This window comes from Cetorhinus maximus, chromosome 5 (assembly GCF_964194155.1).
Source record: "Cetorhinus maximus chromosome 5, sCetMax3.hap1.1, whole genome shotgun sequence".
NCBI lineage: Eukaryota > Metazoa > Chordata > Chondrichthyes > Lamniformes > Cetorhinidae > Cetorhinus > Cetorhinus maximus.
In genome coordinates, this window is record NC_135883.1 from 69,570,857 (window position 1) to 69,585,803 (window position 14,947).

The 14,947-nt window shown below is 42.8% G+C and overlaps 1 protein-coding gene across 2 annotated transcripts in view; it reads right to left on the reverse strand.

The window, feature by feature from the left end:
• disc1 (DISC1 scaffold protein) overlaps positions 1–14,947 on the reverse strand; it is a 186,870-nt gene that overhangs the window by 111,097 nt on the left and 60,826 nt on the right. For both annotated transcript variants that reach the window (XR_013576609.1, XM_078541966.1), the window contains 2 exons: positions 11,645–11,877; positions 9,999–10,053 (listed from right to left, as the gene is read on the reverse strand). Coding sequence is in view for 1 of the 2 variants with exons in the window: in XM_078541966.1 (XP_078398092.1) it covers positions 9,999–10,053; positions 11,645–11,877 (288 nt within the window). In the remaining variant the exon portion in view is untranslated. The remainder of the gene's footprint in view (positions 1–9,998; positions 10,054–11,644; positions 11,878–14,947) is intronic.

Sequence of the window (14,947 nt, forward strand, 5' to 3'; positions counted from 1 at the left end):
AACAACAACATGGTTGTTTCATAACTGTCCTCTGAAATAGCCTAGCAAGGCACTCAATTGTATTCTGGAAGGTAGCTCACCACCACTTTTCCAAGGGTAATCAACACTGGCCTTACCAGCAATGCCCACACCAAAATCTAATTAAAAAGAAAGTCAGGAGGGAGTGAGTGAGAGATCAGGGCTTGGTGGGGTAGGGCTGGAAGTGTGGGGCAATTGGGGAGGGAGAGACAAAGGCTTTTGGTCAGTGGGGGAACAGATGGCGGAGCTTATTGAACATGACAGGGAGAGAGGCGCTGCAACCAGCAAAGGCAAGTCTAAAGGCTTCTTGTAAGAGGTAGGGAGAGTACTCCTGCTCCTCCTTGGCCCACAAAGAATGTTATAAAAGGCATTTGCTGCCTTAAGCCTGTCACCTCCATCTCACTTTTATTGCTGGGTCCAAGCTATGGGAAACCTGGTCAGTAACTGTTAAATTTAAATCAGGTTTCCAATTATACTGCAGAAATCTGATTTAAATATGTTAATAAGTGCCATTACTGATACTTAAAGGTTAGGATCATTTATGCCTTCATTTTATGCCTTTGTAGCTGGATATGTCACCAGATTTGAATCAAACTGGTATTAAATTTGGGGTAGTAGGGGTGGGGCAGAACAACCATATTTTCCTTTCAGGTGTTAAGGATTGCAAGTTCTAACAACTCATGGATACCAACTCCCCTCCAGATCTTTCTTCCCCTTCACTTCCCTCTGACCCCATCCCTTTTTCTAATCTCACCTCTTGCCATGTATTCACGGCACCCTCCAACCTTCCTCTTTCTGATGCTAAATTATCCGTCCTTAGCAAAGGACTCAGCTTTATCCCCTTCCACCCACACCATAATGAATTTTGAGTTCTGCATGATCACAGAATCACACAGTACAGAAGAGGCCCTTTGGCCCAGCGAGTCTGCACCAACATGTGAGAAACACCTGACCTACCTACCTAATCCCATTTACCAGCACTTATCCCATAGCCTTGAATGTTATGAGGTGCCAAGTGCTCATCCAGGTACTTTTTAAAGGTTGTGAGGCAACCCGCCTCCACCAACTTCCCAGGCAGTGCATTCCAGACCGTCACCACCCTCTGGGTAAAAACGTTTTCTCACATCCCCCCCCCAAACCTCCTGCCCCTCACCTTTGAATTTGTGTCCCCTCCTGACTGACCCTTCAACTAAGGGGAACAGCTGCTGCCTATCCACCCTGTCCATGCCCCTCATAATCTTGCATACCTCGATCAGGTCGCTCCCCCAGTCTTCTCTGCTCCAACGAAAACAACCCAAGTCTATCCAACCTCTCTTCATCACTTAAATGTTCCATCCCAGGCAACATCCTGGTGAATCTCCTCTGCACCCCATCCTGTGCAATCACATCCTTCCTATAATGTGGCGACCAGAACTGCACACAGTACTCCAGCTGTGGCCTCACCAAGGTTCTATACAACTCTAACATGACCTCCCTACTTATGTAATCTATGCCTCGATTGATAAAGGCAAGTGTCCCATATGCCTTTTTCACCACCCCACTAACCTGCCCCTCTACCTTCAGAGATCAATGGACACACACGCCAAGGTCCCTTTGTTCCTCAGAACTTCCTAGTGTCATGCCGTTCATTGAATACTTCCTTGTCAAATTACTCCTTCCAAAGTGTATCACTTCACACTTTTCAGGGTTAAATTCCATCCGCCACTTATCTGCCCATTTGACCATCCCGTCTATATCTTCCTGTAGCCCAAGACACTCAATCTCACTGTGAACCACCCGGCCAATCTTTGTGTCATCCGCAAACTTACTAATCCTACCCCCCACATAGTCATCCATGTCGTTTATATAAATGACAAATAATAGGGGACCCAGCACAGATCCCTGTGGTACGCCACTGGACACTGGCTTCCAGTCACTAAAGCAGCATTCTGTCATCATCTTCTGTCTCCTACAACTAAGCCAATTTTGAATCCACCTTATCAAATTACCCTGTATCCCATGCGCATTTGCCTTCTTTATAAGTCTCCCATGTGGGACCTTGTAAAAGGCTTTGCTGAAATCCATATATACTACATCAACTGCACTACCCTCACCTACACACCTGGTCATCTCTTCAAAAAATTCAGTCAAATTTGTTAGGCCTAACCTCCCTCTGACAAAGCAATGCTGACTATCCCTGATCAAACCTTGCCTCTCCAAGTGGAGATAGATTCTCTCCTTCAGAATTTTCTCCAATAGTTTCCCTACCACTGACATGAGACTCACTGGCCTGTAGTTCCCTGGCTTATCTCTACAACCCTTCTTAAATAGCGGAACCACATTAGCTGTTCTCCAGTCCTCTGGCACCGCCCCCGTGGCCAGAGAGGAATTAAAAATTTGGGTCAGAGCCCCTGCGATTTCCTCCCTTGCCTCCCTCAGCAGCCTGAGACACAAATGATCTGGACCTGGAGATTTGTCCGCTTTTAAGCCTGCCAACACCTCCAATACCTTGTCACTCCCTATATCAATTTGCTCAAGAACCTTGCAGTCTCTCTCCCCAGGTTCGGTACCTTCATCCTCATTCTCTTCGTTGAAGACGGATGTGAAGTATTGGTTCAACACTCTAGCGATGTCCTCTGGCTCCACCCATAGGTTGCCCCCTTGGTCCCTTATGGGCCCTACTCTTTCCCTGATTATCCTCTTCCCATTGATATACTTATAGAATATCTTGGGATTTTCCCCACTTTTACCAGCCAGAGCTTTCTCATATCCCCTCTTTGCTCTCCTAATTGCTTTCTTAAGCTCCACCCTGCACCTTCTATACTCCACTAATGCCTCCACTGATTTGCTTCCCTTGTATCTGCTAAAAGCCTCTCTTTTCCTTCTCATCGTAACCTGAATATCTCTGGTTATCCATGGTTCTCTGGGCTTGTTACTCCTTCCTATCACCCTAGAGGGAACATGTTGAGCCTGTACCCTCCCCATTTCCTTTTTGAACGCTCCCCCACTGTTCTTCTGTATGTTTCCCCACAAGTAGCTGTTCCTTGTCTATCTTGGCCAGATCCTGCCTTATTTTACTAAAATCCACTCTCCCCCAATCCAAAACATTTTATTGCAACTTGTCTATTTCTTTGTCCATAACAAACTTAAACTGTACCATGTTGTGGTCGCTATCACTCAAATGCTCCCCCACCACCACCTCAGCCACCTGTCCGGCTTCATTCCCCAAAATTAGGTCCAGCACTGCGCCGTCCCTTGTTGGACCCTCTGCATATTGACCTAAAAAGTTCTCCTGTACACATTTCAAGAAATCCACTCCATCAAAGCCCTTAACACTATGTCTATCCCAATTAATGTTGCGTAGGTTGAAATCACCTAATATACTTACCCTATTGGTATTATTTTTACACACCTCCACAAATTTTGCACATATTTGCTCCTCAATTTCCCACTGACCATCTGGGGGCTCTATAATAAACACCTAACAATGTGGCTGCCCCTTTTTTATTCTTAAGCTCTACCCACAAAGCTTCATTTGATGCCCCCTCCAAGATATCATCTCTCCTTACTACAGTAACTGACTCCTTAACTAATAATGCAATGCCTCCTCCTCTTTTACCCCCTCCCATCTCGCCTGAAGATTCTATATCCCAGAATGTTGAGCTGCCAATCCTGCCCCTCCCTCATGTTGAGCTCGTCACTTTCGCCTTCTCGCCTACTCCTTTGGCCAGGAGTCTTCTCCATGCTCAGTGGACCCTTTCTCATGTCTCCAGTATTCTCTCTTCACCTGGACCCCTTCCTCTGGCCTCTTATCATCTTGATCTTTTCATTGAGAACTGCCAGTGTGACATTGGCCATTTCAATTTCTCTGCTTCCCTCATTCACTCTAACCTGGAGTCCTCTGAACTTGCCACACTCCGTTCTCTCAGGTCCAACGCTAACATCATTATCAAATCTACTGACAAAGGGGGTGCTGTTGTTGCCTGGCGTACCGACCTCTACCTAGTAGAGGCCAAATGCCAACACTCCGACACTTCCTCCTACCTCCCTCTTGACCATGACCCCTCCACCAAACAACAAGCCATTGTTTGTAGGACATTTACTGACTTTCTCTCCTCTGGATATCTTCCCTCCATGGCTTCCTATCTCAGCCACCCAACCCCAAACAGCCTGCTTCTACTTTCTTCCCAAGATCCACAAAGTGAACTGTCCTAGTAGATCTATCATCTGTGTTCCCACCCGATTGAATTGATTTCTTCCTGTCTTGACTCTATTTTTTCTCCCCTTGTCCAGTCTCTCCCTCACCTATATTTGTGACTTTTCTGATACCCTCTTGTCTTTTGACAATTTCCAAATTCCTGACACTGACCATCTTTTCTTCATTATGGATGTCCGATCTCTCTACACCTCCATCCCTCCCCAAGACAGTTTGATGGCTCTCCGCTTATTCCTTGGACTGAGGCTCAACCAGTTTCCATCAACCACTACCCTCCTCCGACTGGCTGAACTTGTTCTCTCATTTGGTCGTTTGATAGTACAGAACTTGAGTACTGCTGAAAGAAGAGACACATCTAAGCTTTATATCTTGCACGGATCAGGACACTTTGCAAGATTACCAATATAAAGGGGAAACAACAATTTATACTGTATGTGAAGAGAATGCTGATTGGTTGGCAAGTGGACTCTGATTAGTAGAGGCGTTGCCATGGAGAATGCACCAGTGATGGTGACTGACAATACCAAGGATTGTTTGAAATTTAAACCAGGCAGCTTGTCCCTGATTGGTCAAGGTATTGTCCTGAGGAATGAGTCAGTGAATGGTTGTTACTTATTTTGCTCAGCTGAAACAAGCGCAATGTGTGTATACGTTCTTTCTGTCTGCATAGAACAGGGCCCTGTGTATTAATATATGTAGCTTTCAGTACACACAAATACACCACATAGGGAGCCTGACTGACCATCTTAAATTGGTTGTCAGTGTAATTCTTAGCACACTGAGGATTATTTAACAAATGTTGTCTAATTGCGTAATCACATCTAATGTTGGACACTGCGTTTTGAGTTTTGCAAGCGTGGGCTGGTTGGGTACGGTCTGTACCTTGCCTGTTGCGAACAGCAGCTGGGACATGCTGTTTGATACAATCTGCCAGTCTTTGGAACGTATTGTCCACATACCTAGCATCACACTGGCGTTGAAATTCATATACCACGTTACTCATTTGTGTGATAGGCAGAATGTCTTTTTGGCTTGACGGCAGCATCCTATTAGTGGCGAACACCACTCATGTTGCTACTGCAACATTCTGACCCCATTTCCTGCATAGTCAAACAATGCTGGTGCCTTCTCCATGGCAACGCCTCTACCAGAGTCCACTTGCCAAACAATCAGCACTATCTTCACATACAGTATAAATTGTTGTTTCCCCTTATATTGGTAATCTTGTGAAGCGTCCTGATCAGTGCAAGACGAAAAGCTGAGACATGTCTCTTCTTTCAGAAATACTCATGTTCTCTCATTGACCAACTTCTCTTAACTCATCTCACTCCCTCCAAATATAGGGTGTTGCTGTAGGTCCTAGCTATGCTTGTCTTTGAGATATGTGGAACATCCCTTATTTCAGCCCTACTCGAGCTCTATCACCCAATTCTTTTCCTGTGCATTGATGACTATATTGGTGCCAGTTCCTGCTATCGCCCTGAACTGGAAAGCTTCTTCATCTTTGCTTCCAATTACACCCAACTCTCACCTTCACATGATCCATCTCCAACTCTTTCCTCCCTTGACTTCACTGTCTCCATTTCTTGGGATAGGCTATCTACAAATATTCATTATAGCTCCACTAACTCCCATAGCTACTTCGACTACACTTCCTCACACCCTACATCCTTGCAAGGATTCCACTTCATTCTCCAAATTTCTCCATCTCCATCACATCTGTTCCAATGATGCAACCCTTCATACCAGCACCTCTAATAGGTCCTTTTTCCTCAACCAAGGATTCCTCCTATCATGGTTTACAGGGCCTTCATTCCTGTCTGACCCATTTCCTGCACTTCTACTCTCTTCCCCTCCCCCTCAGAGCTGCAGTAGGGTTCTCCTTGTCCTCACCTTCCATCCCACCAGCATCCGTATTCAAAAGATCATCTTCTGCCATTTCCACCATCTCCAATATCAAGGCAACATTTGACCGAGTGTGGCATCAAGGAGCCCTAGCAAACTGCAGTCAATGGGAATCTGTGGTGGTCAGGGCGGGGGTAACTCTCTGCTGGTTGGAGTCATACCTAGCACAAAGGAAGATGGTTGTGGTTGTTGGAGATCAATCATCTCAGTTCTAGGACATCATTGCAGGAGCTCCTCAGGGTAATGTCCTAGGCCCAACCATCATCAGCTGCTTCATCAACGATCTTCCTTCCATCATAAGGTCAGAAGTGGGGATGTTCGCTAATGACTGCACAATGTTCAGCAGCATTTGTGACTCTTCAGATACTGAAGCAGTCCATATCCAAATGCAGCAAGACTTTGAAAATATCCAGGCTTGGGCTGACAAGTGGCAAGTAACATTCGTGCCACAAAAGTGCCAAGCAATGACCATCTCCAACGAGAGAATCTAACCATCGCCCCTTGACATTCAATGGCGTTACCATCACTGAATCCCCCACTATCAACATCCTGGGTGGGTTACCATCAACCCAGAAACTGAACTGGACTAGCCATATAAATACTGTGGCTACAGCAGCAGGTCAAAGGCTAGGAATCCCGTGGTGAGTAACTCACCACCTGGACTCCCCAAAGCCCCACAAGGCACAAATCAGGAGTGTGATGGAATACTCTCCACTTGTCTGGATGAGTGCAGCTCCAACAACACAAGAAGCTTGACAGTATCCAGGACAAAGCAGCCCACTTGATTGGCACCCCTTCCACAAACATTCACTCCTTCCATTACTGATGAACAGTGACAGCAGTGTGCCATATACAAGATGCACTGCAGAAACTCACCAAGGCTCCTTAGGCAGCACCTTCCAAACCCACAACCACTACCATCTAGAAGGACATGGACAGCAGGTACAAGGGAACACACCACCTGGAAGTTCTCCTCCAAGCTACTCACCATCCTGACTTGGAAATATATTGCAGTTCCTTCACTGTCGTTGGGCCAAAATCCTGGAACTCCCTCCCTAACACCACTGTGGGTGCACCAATACCACAGGGACTGCCGTGGCTCAAGAAGGCAGCTTACCAGCCTTACCAAGGGCAATTAGGGATGGGCAATAAATGCTGGCCTAGCCAGCGAAGCCCATATTCAATAAATGAATTTTTAAAAAATGTCGCCACCACCAGACATCTCCCGCTCCCCTCTCAGCATTCCGAAGGGACCGTTCCCTCTGTGAAACCCTGGTCCACTCCTCTATCACCCGACATTCTGTCCTCTTCCCACAGCACCTTTCCAAGCAAGCGCAGATGTAACACCTGTTTGTTTACCCTCTCTCTCCTCACCATCCAAGGTCCCAAACACACATACCAGGTGAACCAGTGATTTACCTGTACTTCTTTCAATTTAGAATTTTGTATGCACTGCTCACAATGTGGTCTCCTCTACAATGAGGCGGAGCAAACATAGATTGGGTGAATGTTTCACAGAACACCTCCGTTCAGTGTGCAAGCATGAACCTGTGCTTCTGGTGGCTTGCCATTTTAATTCTCCACCTTGCTCTTAAGCTGACATCTCAGTCCTTGACCTTCTGCATTCTTCCAGTGCAGCTCAATGTAAACTCCAGGAACAGCACCTCATTTTCGATTGAGCACTTTACAGCCTTCCAGACTCAACTTTGAGTTCAACAATTTCAGACTGTAATCTCTGCCCCTTGCTCCCCACCACTCCCCAATTCTGTTTCCTTTTCTTTGCACATTTTAGTTTTTCTCATTTATGTTTTCAGACAGCAGCACACCTGCCCTTGGCACGTCTTCTGTTTCTTTTCGTATCCCATCACCATCACCATTCCCTTTGGCCCTGCAAGACTAATTTTTTTTTAAATTTCTTGATGGGATGTGGGCCATGCTGGATAGGCTGGCCCATTCAGACATTAAATTTCTCCTGCCTTCCACCCTACAACAGACCTCCCTTGTCTTCCTTTTCCCATTTATCCCGTGCTTAAAACCTATTACATTTCTAACTTTTCCCAGTTCTGATTAAATGTCATCAACCTGAAACATTAACTCTGTTTCTCTTTCCACAGATGCTGCCAAACCTGAGTACCCAGCATTTTATATTTTTATTTCCGATTTCTACCATCCACAGTTTTTTGCTTTTCAAAATCATATTTGATAGCAGTTTTAACAACTGTTAGAAGTTCTGGTTGAAAGTAATTAAATGAAGCAACCTGAGATCAGACCAAAAACAGAAAATTTAGCATACCTTTACCAAAATGGCTGACACATTGCAACTTGAGAAATTATTCACCCAATGGGCCTGTGCTAATTCTTTGAGAGTTACATAATTAGTCTCACTCCCCTGCTCATTTCCCAAAGCCCTGCAATTTGTTTCCTTTTCAAGTCTATATCCAATCTTTTAAAAGTTGTTATCGAATTTCTTCACCATTTTTTCAGGCAGTACAATCCAGATCATAACAATGTGCTGCTGAGCAAATACTATTTTCCTCAGAGCCTCTCTCATTACTTTGAGAATTATATTAAATCTGTTCCCTTTGGCCATCGATCTTCCTGCCAGTGGAAACATTTTCTCTATCAAAGCCCTCCATGATTCTGAAACGTTTAATAACTCTCCCAATTTACCTTCTCTGCTGTAAGGAGTAAAATTCCTGCCTCTCTATTCCCTCATATAACTGGAGATCCTCATCCCTGATACCATTCTGGTAAATCTTCTCAGTACCCTATTGAAGGCCATCAGAGAGAATTAAACCAAGCTTTTAAATATGTAATTACAGAGTTACAGTTTCCTGTGATGGAAAAATATGCTTGAAATGGACAAAATTTTGTTACAGCGCCTACAGGTAATCATAAATGTAACACGTGTGGACACAGAAAGGGAATCTCTACAGAAAATGCTTACTGGGAACAAACATGTTAACTTTTGGAAAGCAAAGGGTCAACAAAAGGTATACCAATTTGCCTGATTTGGAGGGGCCCATTTGGAGGATGGGGTTGGCCCACACTTAAACTTGGCTTGGATTCCTGAAGTTTTATTTAAAGGCTTTTTCTTTCTCAGCCTTCTAACAAAGGAGGTCAATGGACAATTTAAAATGGTATCAGGAGAGATGAGGCACTTTCCCCAACTCCACATTCTCTGGCCTGGTCAGCAGTAAGGATTCGCCACAGGCGCATCTGACATTTATCATCAATTCCCCTTTCACTATGCTTTCTCCAATTAGAAAATATTCAATTCTGCAAATTTCTCCTATAACTTTGGATTTCATGTCCCAGTGGTAACATCACTGGGCTAGAAATTCAGAGACCCAGGCTAATGTTCTCAGGACATGGGTTCAAATCCCACCACAGCAGCTGGTGGAATTTAAATTCAATTAATAAAATCTGGAACTGAAAGCTAATCCGTGATGGTGACCATGACAACTTCCATCGATTGTTGTAAAAACCCATCTGGTTCACTAATGTCCTTTAGGAAAGAAAATCTGCTATCCTTACCTGGTCTAGCCTACATATGCTCCAGACCTACAACAACTGCCCTTTGAAGTGGCCTAGCAAGCCAGATAATTCAAGGGTAATTAGGGATAGGCAACAAATGCTGGCCTTGCCAGCAGGTGCAACAATTATATTTCTCTATACTATTTATTCAAATACGTAATTTATTTCCAATTTTTCTTCAACATCATTCTTGTGGATGCATGTGATAAATAATACGAAACAATGCAAACAAGGAAAAACGTGCAAAAAGGACAGTCTTATAACTTGGTATTCAATAGTAATTAGTGAGGGGTGGGCACTAAAATTATATGCTGAGAGTTTTCTTTTTACATATTGGGCTTACCTTGGTAGTAGCTGTCTTAATAGCCATATTTAGTGATTGTTCTTTCTTTTGAAGCCTAAAAAATATGTTTTTGCAATTACAATTTACAGTATTTCAATCATTTTTCATCCATGTGAACCTGTAACATGCTCCTTGATCCCAGTGCTTCCTGAGCACAAGCAGCCAACACTATTTGTCATTAGAAAAAAATAAAATTACAACCAAAAAATCCTAAGTTTTTTTGAGAGAGAAGAAAGAGATCGTCATGTGCACAGGTTTAAGATCTTAAACCTTTTGTAAGAAATTTAATAAGGGAAGCCATTCCTCTTTAGAAAAATGGGTAGTGCTATGTCATAAGTAAACAATTATCTAATCAGTAGTAGCTCATTTAAATGTATAAGTTTGCTCTTAGTCAGAAAAATCTTGTTTTTATGCACGTATGCAAAATCAGACCAGCAACACCCGACTTTGCACATACATCTGCAAGGGAAATATGATTGTCACGTCTTATCACAAAACCATATATTGGTTAGCATTGCTAAGAGCAACAAACTACCTTAAAACTAACGTGGCTCTGAGAAAAAAAAACATAACATAAATGAATCCTGGCAACAAAGCTATTTTTCAAAAACCAACTTTATGCATATTCCTTTCATTTTGCACATACCTCTAAGCTTAACAGTTGAAATAGAAATTGACCTCCATTTGGTCTAGCCCAAATACTTTGTCACTTGTTTTTAAAAATTTAGTTGCGCAGCAAGACAAAGTCCATCCCAAAGGGAGGTAGTCACAAGAGTTGCAGGGGAATACAATTAACAACATGGTCTGGAAATGACAAACATCATGAAATAGTAGTGCACCAGATGGTGGTGGAAGAGACAGAATGTTCTGTTCCATGAATTATTTACAATTGTGACTAAACTCATTATATTACCAGTCAAAATGAACTTCAATCTATACATGAAAATCTGGTCTATAACTACATGTGCCTTTTCATACATTTACTTATCCAAAACCAGGTGAGATCATCCAACCAACGTAATGAGATTCCATTTAATGACTCCGCGGGACAAGAAAAACACTTTATTGGAAGTCAACCACCCTTGCCTTTGAGTCAGAAGGTTGTGGGTTCATGTCCCACTCCCGGAAACCAAGAACTGTGAATGTACTCGAAAGAGTTACATGCGATCTGTTGATAACTCGAAAGAGTTACCAGTTTTGAAATTTTCAATTCACTTAACCTCAACAGCTTTTTGCAACAAAGAGTTCCTGCTTTTCATTACCCTTTATTTGAAGAAATGCTTCTTTCAAATGAGATGTTAAGATCAGGCCCTGTATGCATGTTCAATGGTTCAGTTGGATGTTGAAGATCCAACGATTCAAAATAGAGAAGGAAATTCCCTCAGTGTCCTGAGCAACAATTCTCCATCAACTAATATCACCAAAGGTAGATTAATTAGGATGTTTATCTCAGTGTTGTGTGGGGATCTTTGCTGTGCACAAACTGGTTGCCATATATAAATTAGCAATTCAAAATAATTCATTGTATGAGAAGTGTTTTGGGATATCCCTGAGTCATTAGACTACATATATAAGATTTTCTTTAAATCACCTATTGTATTACAAGGCCAATTTGACTGTCAAGTAATATCTAAATATTCTTTTACCTCTTTATATCTTCAGGAAGCTTTGCATTGAAGATGATTTTATTTCGTAATGGCAGAACATCCTCCAATATCTTACTCAGATCTTGTAACTCAATAGCCGATAGAGTTGATAAAGAAGGAAGCTCACAATCATATGAGTGTATGAGTCTGCTTTGTCCTTCTATTTCTATACTCAGCTGATGGTCTTTAGCTTCCAATACTGCCAGTCGTTCCTTAAGATCAGTGATTTCTTCCTATTTTTGTAATTAAATACATTATTTAACATGATAGCAAGTAACTCAAATACAAACTTCATTACAAAGCTACATCCTTATAAGTATGGCAGAACTTTAATTGCTCCATTAGACTACCTGAAAATTGTAACACAATTTGTTCACAGTAATTTCATCCTAAATTCTTTTCATGTGCTAGGGCGTGACTGGAGCTATTACTGTAAGAAGAGGAAGGGAAATATTATGGAAGAAAAATCAAAGCACATTGATTGCTGACATAACAACTTGATTACTGGAGCAACTATTATGTTGAGCTAAGCAGGACTAGGTTTAAAATAGTTTGAAAACCTAACAAGAAATTATTCAGGGTGTATATTAACATTGATGTAAGGCCAAATTTTGCATTGATACAAATTGCATAATATAATGGCTCCATAAAAGTGCATCCTGATAGAATTATAGTCCAATTACACTGCAAAGTTTTGTCCATGTAAAACAGTCATGTGGCCTTGCTATTCCCATTGTGTCAATCACAGCTAAGGCCATTTCTGATCACTTTCTTGTATCCCTCGCCACCAATATTCCCCTCTCCCCTTCCAACTCCCTTCCTTCTGCATCCACCCTGGGAAAAATCTCTCCCCAAGTCATTAAAACTGCACTCTCAAATTCCCAACTATTCCAGCCATTGGCCCTTCATTCACAACACTTTTGTAGCTATCAATCTAATGCCCTAGTCCCCATTAAAACCAATACTCTCAACCCTGGTTGATCCTCCAACGGATGCAGACTAGAACATTTGTGGCAGACAACTGGTTCAGCCATTTGCCACCACATCTGACTGAACCACATCAAGCACTATCAGGTCCTGCCCTATCCTGCCAACACCAGATGCCATTCCAGAATCATCCTTAACAGCAATGATAACCCCTGACTTTTCTTCTCCACTACAAACCATCTTTTAAATCCCTTTCCCCTGACTCCTTCATAGTCAACACCAACAATAACTATATGGAGCTTACAGGCTTCTTCATCACTAAGTCTAAGCTCAGCAGCCTTTATTATTTCCCCCTATTCTCTTCCTCCTTCAAATCTGCTGTCATTACCTCTCTTCTCAAAATATCCATCCTTGACCCTTCTCTCCTTGCAAACTACAGTCCCCCTCTCCAATCTCCCTTTTCTCTCCAAACTCCTCGAATATGTGTTTGTTCCCAATTTCAACCCAGCTATCCTAGAACTCCATGGGCTGCATCTTCCGGTCAGCAAGTGGAGGGTGGGGCCCACCTGCCAATGCATAAAATGACACGGGGTGACATCGGGCGTGTGTGGTGTGTGGTTTTCTTCTAAGCTACACCAGATGGCTTTTCAATCAATGCACTGAAGCAGTTTTTTTACTCTAACTGAAAGCTGCAGCCTGTGTTTTTTTCATTTTTAAATCCAGCCTTCACAAGCATGCTTCCTCCATAAAAATCTTGGTTCCCACACTGCGCGTTAACGTCCTTGGCGCAGCAAAAAAAAAAAGGGGGTCTGTTTGAATTTCAAATGGCCTTGCTGAGTCTGGGTTTCCTGCCTTGTGATTCACCCACCATCCCCATCAGTAAAAATGGAATCTGCCAGAAATAGGGGCGGAAATTCTGCATCCATGTCCCGCCTGCCATTTTTTAAATGCCTCCAGAGTTGGCCCAACTCTTGTGAAAATGCAGCCCAACCTCTGTATCTACCTTTTCAGGCCCCTTCAGAATCTTGTGTGTTTCAATCAGAAGCCCTCTCATTCTTCCAAACTCCAGAGAATATAGGTCCAATTTACTCAGCCTCTCCTCATAGGACAAGCCTCTCATCCCAGGAACCAATCCAGTGAACGTTTGCTGTACCACCTCCAAAGCAAGTATATCCTTCCTTAGATATAGAGACCAAAACTGCACACAGTACTCCAGGTGTGATCTCACTAAAGTGTTGGACAATTGTAGCATGCCTTCCTTATTGTTGAACTCTAATCCCCTTGCAATAAACGCCAACGTACCACTTGCCTTGCTTGCTGTACCTACATGCTAACTTGTGTCCTTGTACGAGTACACTCAAGTCTCTCTGAACGTGAACATTAAAAAGTTTCATCCCTTTTTAAAAATATTCTGCTTTTTAAAATTCTTATTGCCAAAGGGAATGACTTCACATGTCCCTACATTATACTCCATCTGTCACCTTTTTACCCACTCAGTTAACCTAACTATATCAAAATCATAAATGACATCCCATGTGAATGGCCATGGTAAACTATTCCTCCTCATCCTTCTCAATCCATCACAATAACAGAATAGGAGCTGGAGTAGGCCATTTGGCCCTTTGAGCTGGCTTTGTCATTCAACAAGATCATAGCTGATCATCTGCCTCAACTCCACCTTCCCACACTCTCCTCATATCCCTTCATTCCCTGAGTATCCAAAAATCTATCGTGAATAAACTCAATGCTTGAGCATTCATGGCTCTCTGGGATAAAAAACATTCAAGGATTCATAACCCTTTTGAGTGAACAAATTTGTCCTCATCTCAGTGATGAATGGCTGACCCCTCATTCTGAGACTGAAACCTTGTGTTCAAGATTCCCTAGCCAGGGTAAACATTTTCTCAGCATCCACCCTGTCAAGCACCTTAAGAATTTTCAATTAGATCACCTCTCATTCTTCTAAACTCCTGAGGATAAAGGCCTAGTCTACTCAATCTCTCCTCATAGGACAATCCCCTCAGAAGCAGTCATGAACCTCCTGCACTCCCTATACGGCATCTATGTCCTTCCTTAGGTAATAAAACCAAAACAGCACACAGTATTCCAGATGTGGCCTCACCAATACCCTGTATAATTATTGTAAGACTTCTTTACTCGTACTCTAACCCCTTTGTATCAAAAGCTAACATATCATTTAGCTTTCCTAATTGCTTGCTGAATCTGCAATTTAACTTTATGTAATTCATGTCCAAGGACACCCAAGTCCCTCTGAATGCAAACACTTTCCAGTCTCACCATTTAAAAATATTCTCCTTTTATATTTTTCCTACCATGTGGATTACTTCACTCTTTGCCACATTGTAATCCATCTGC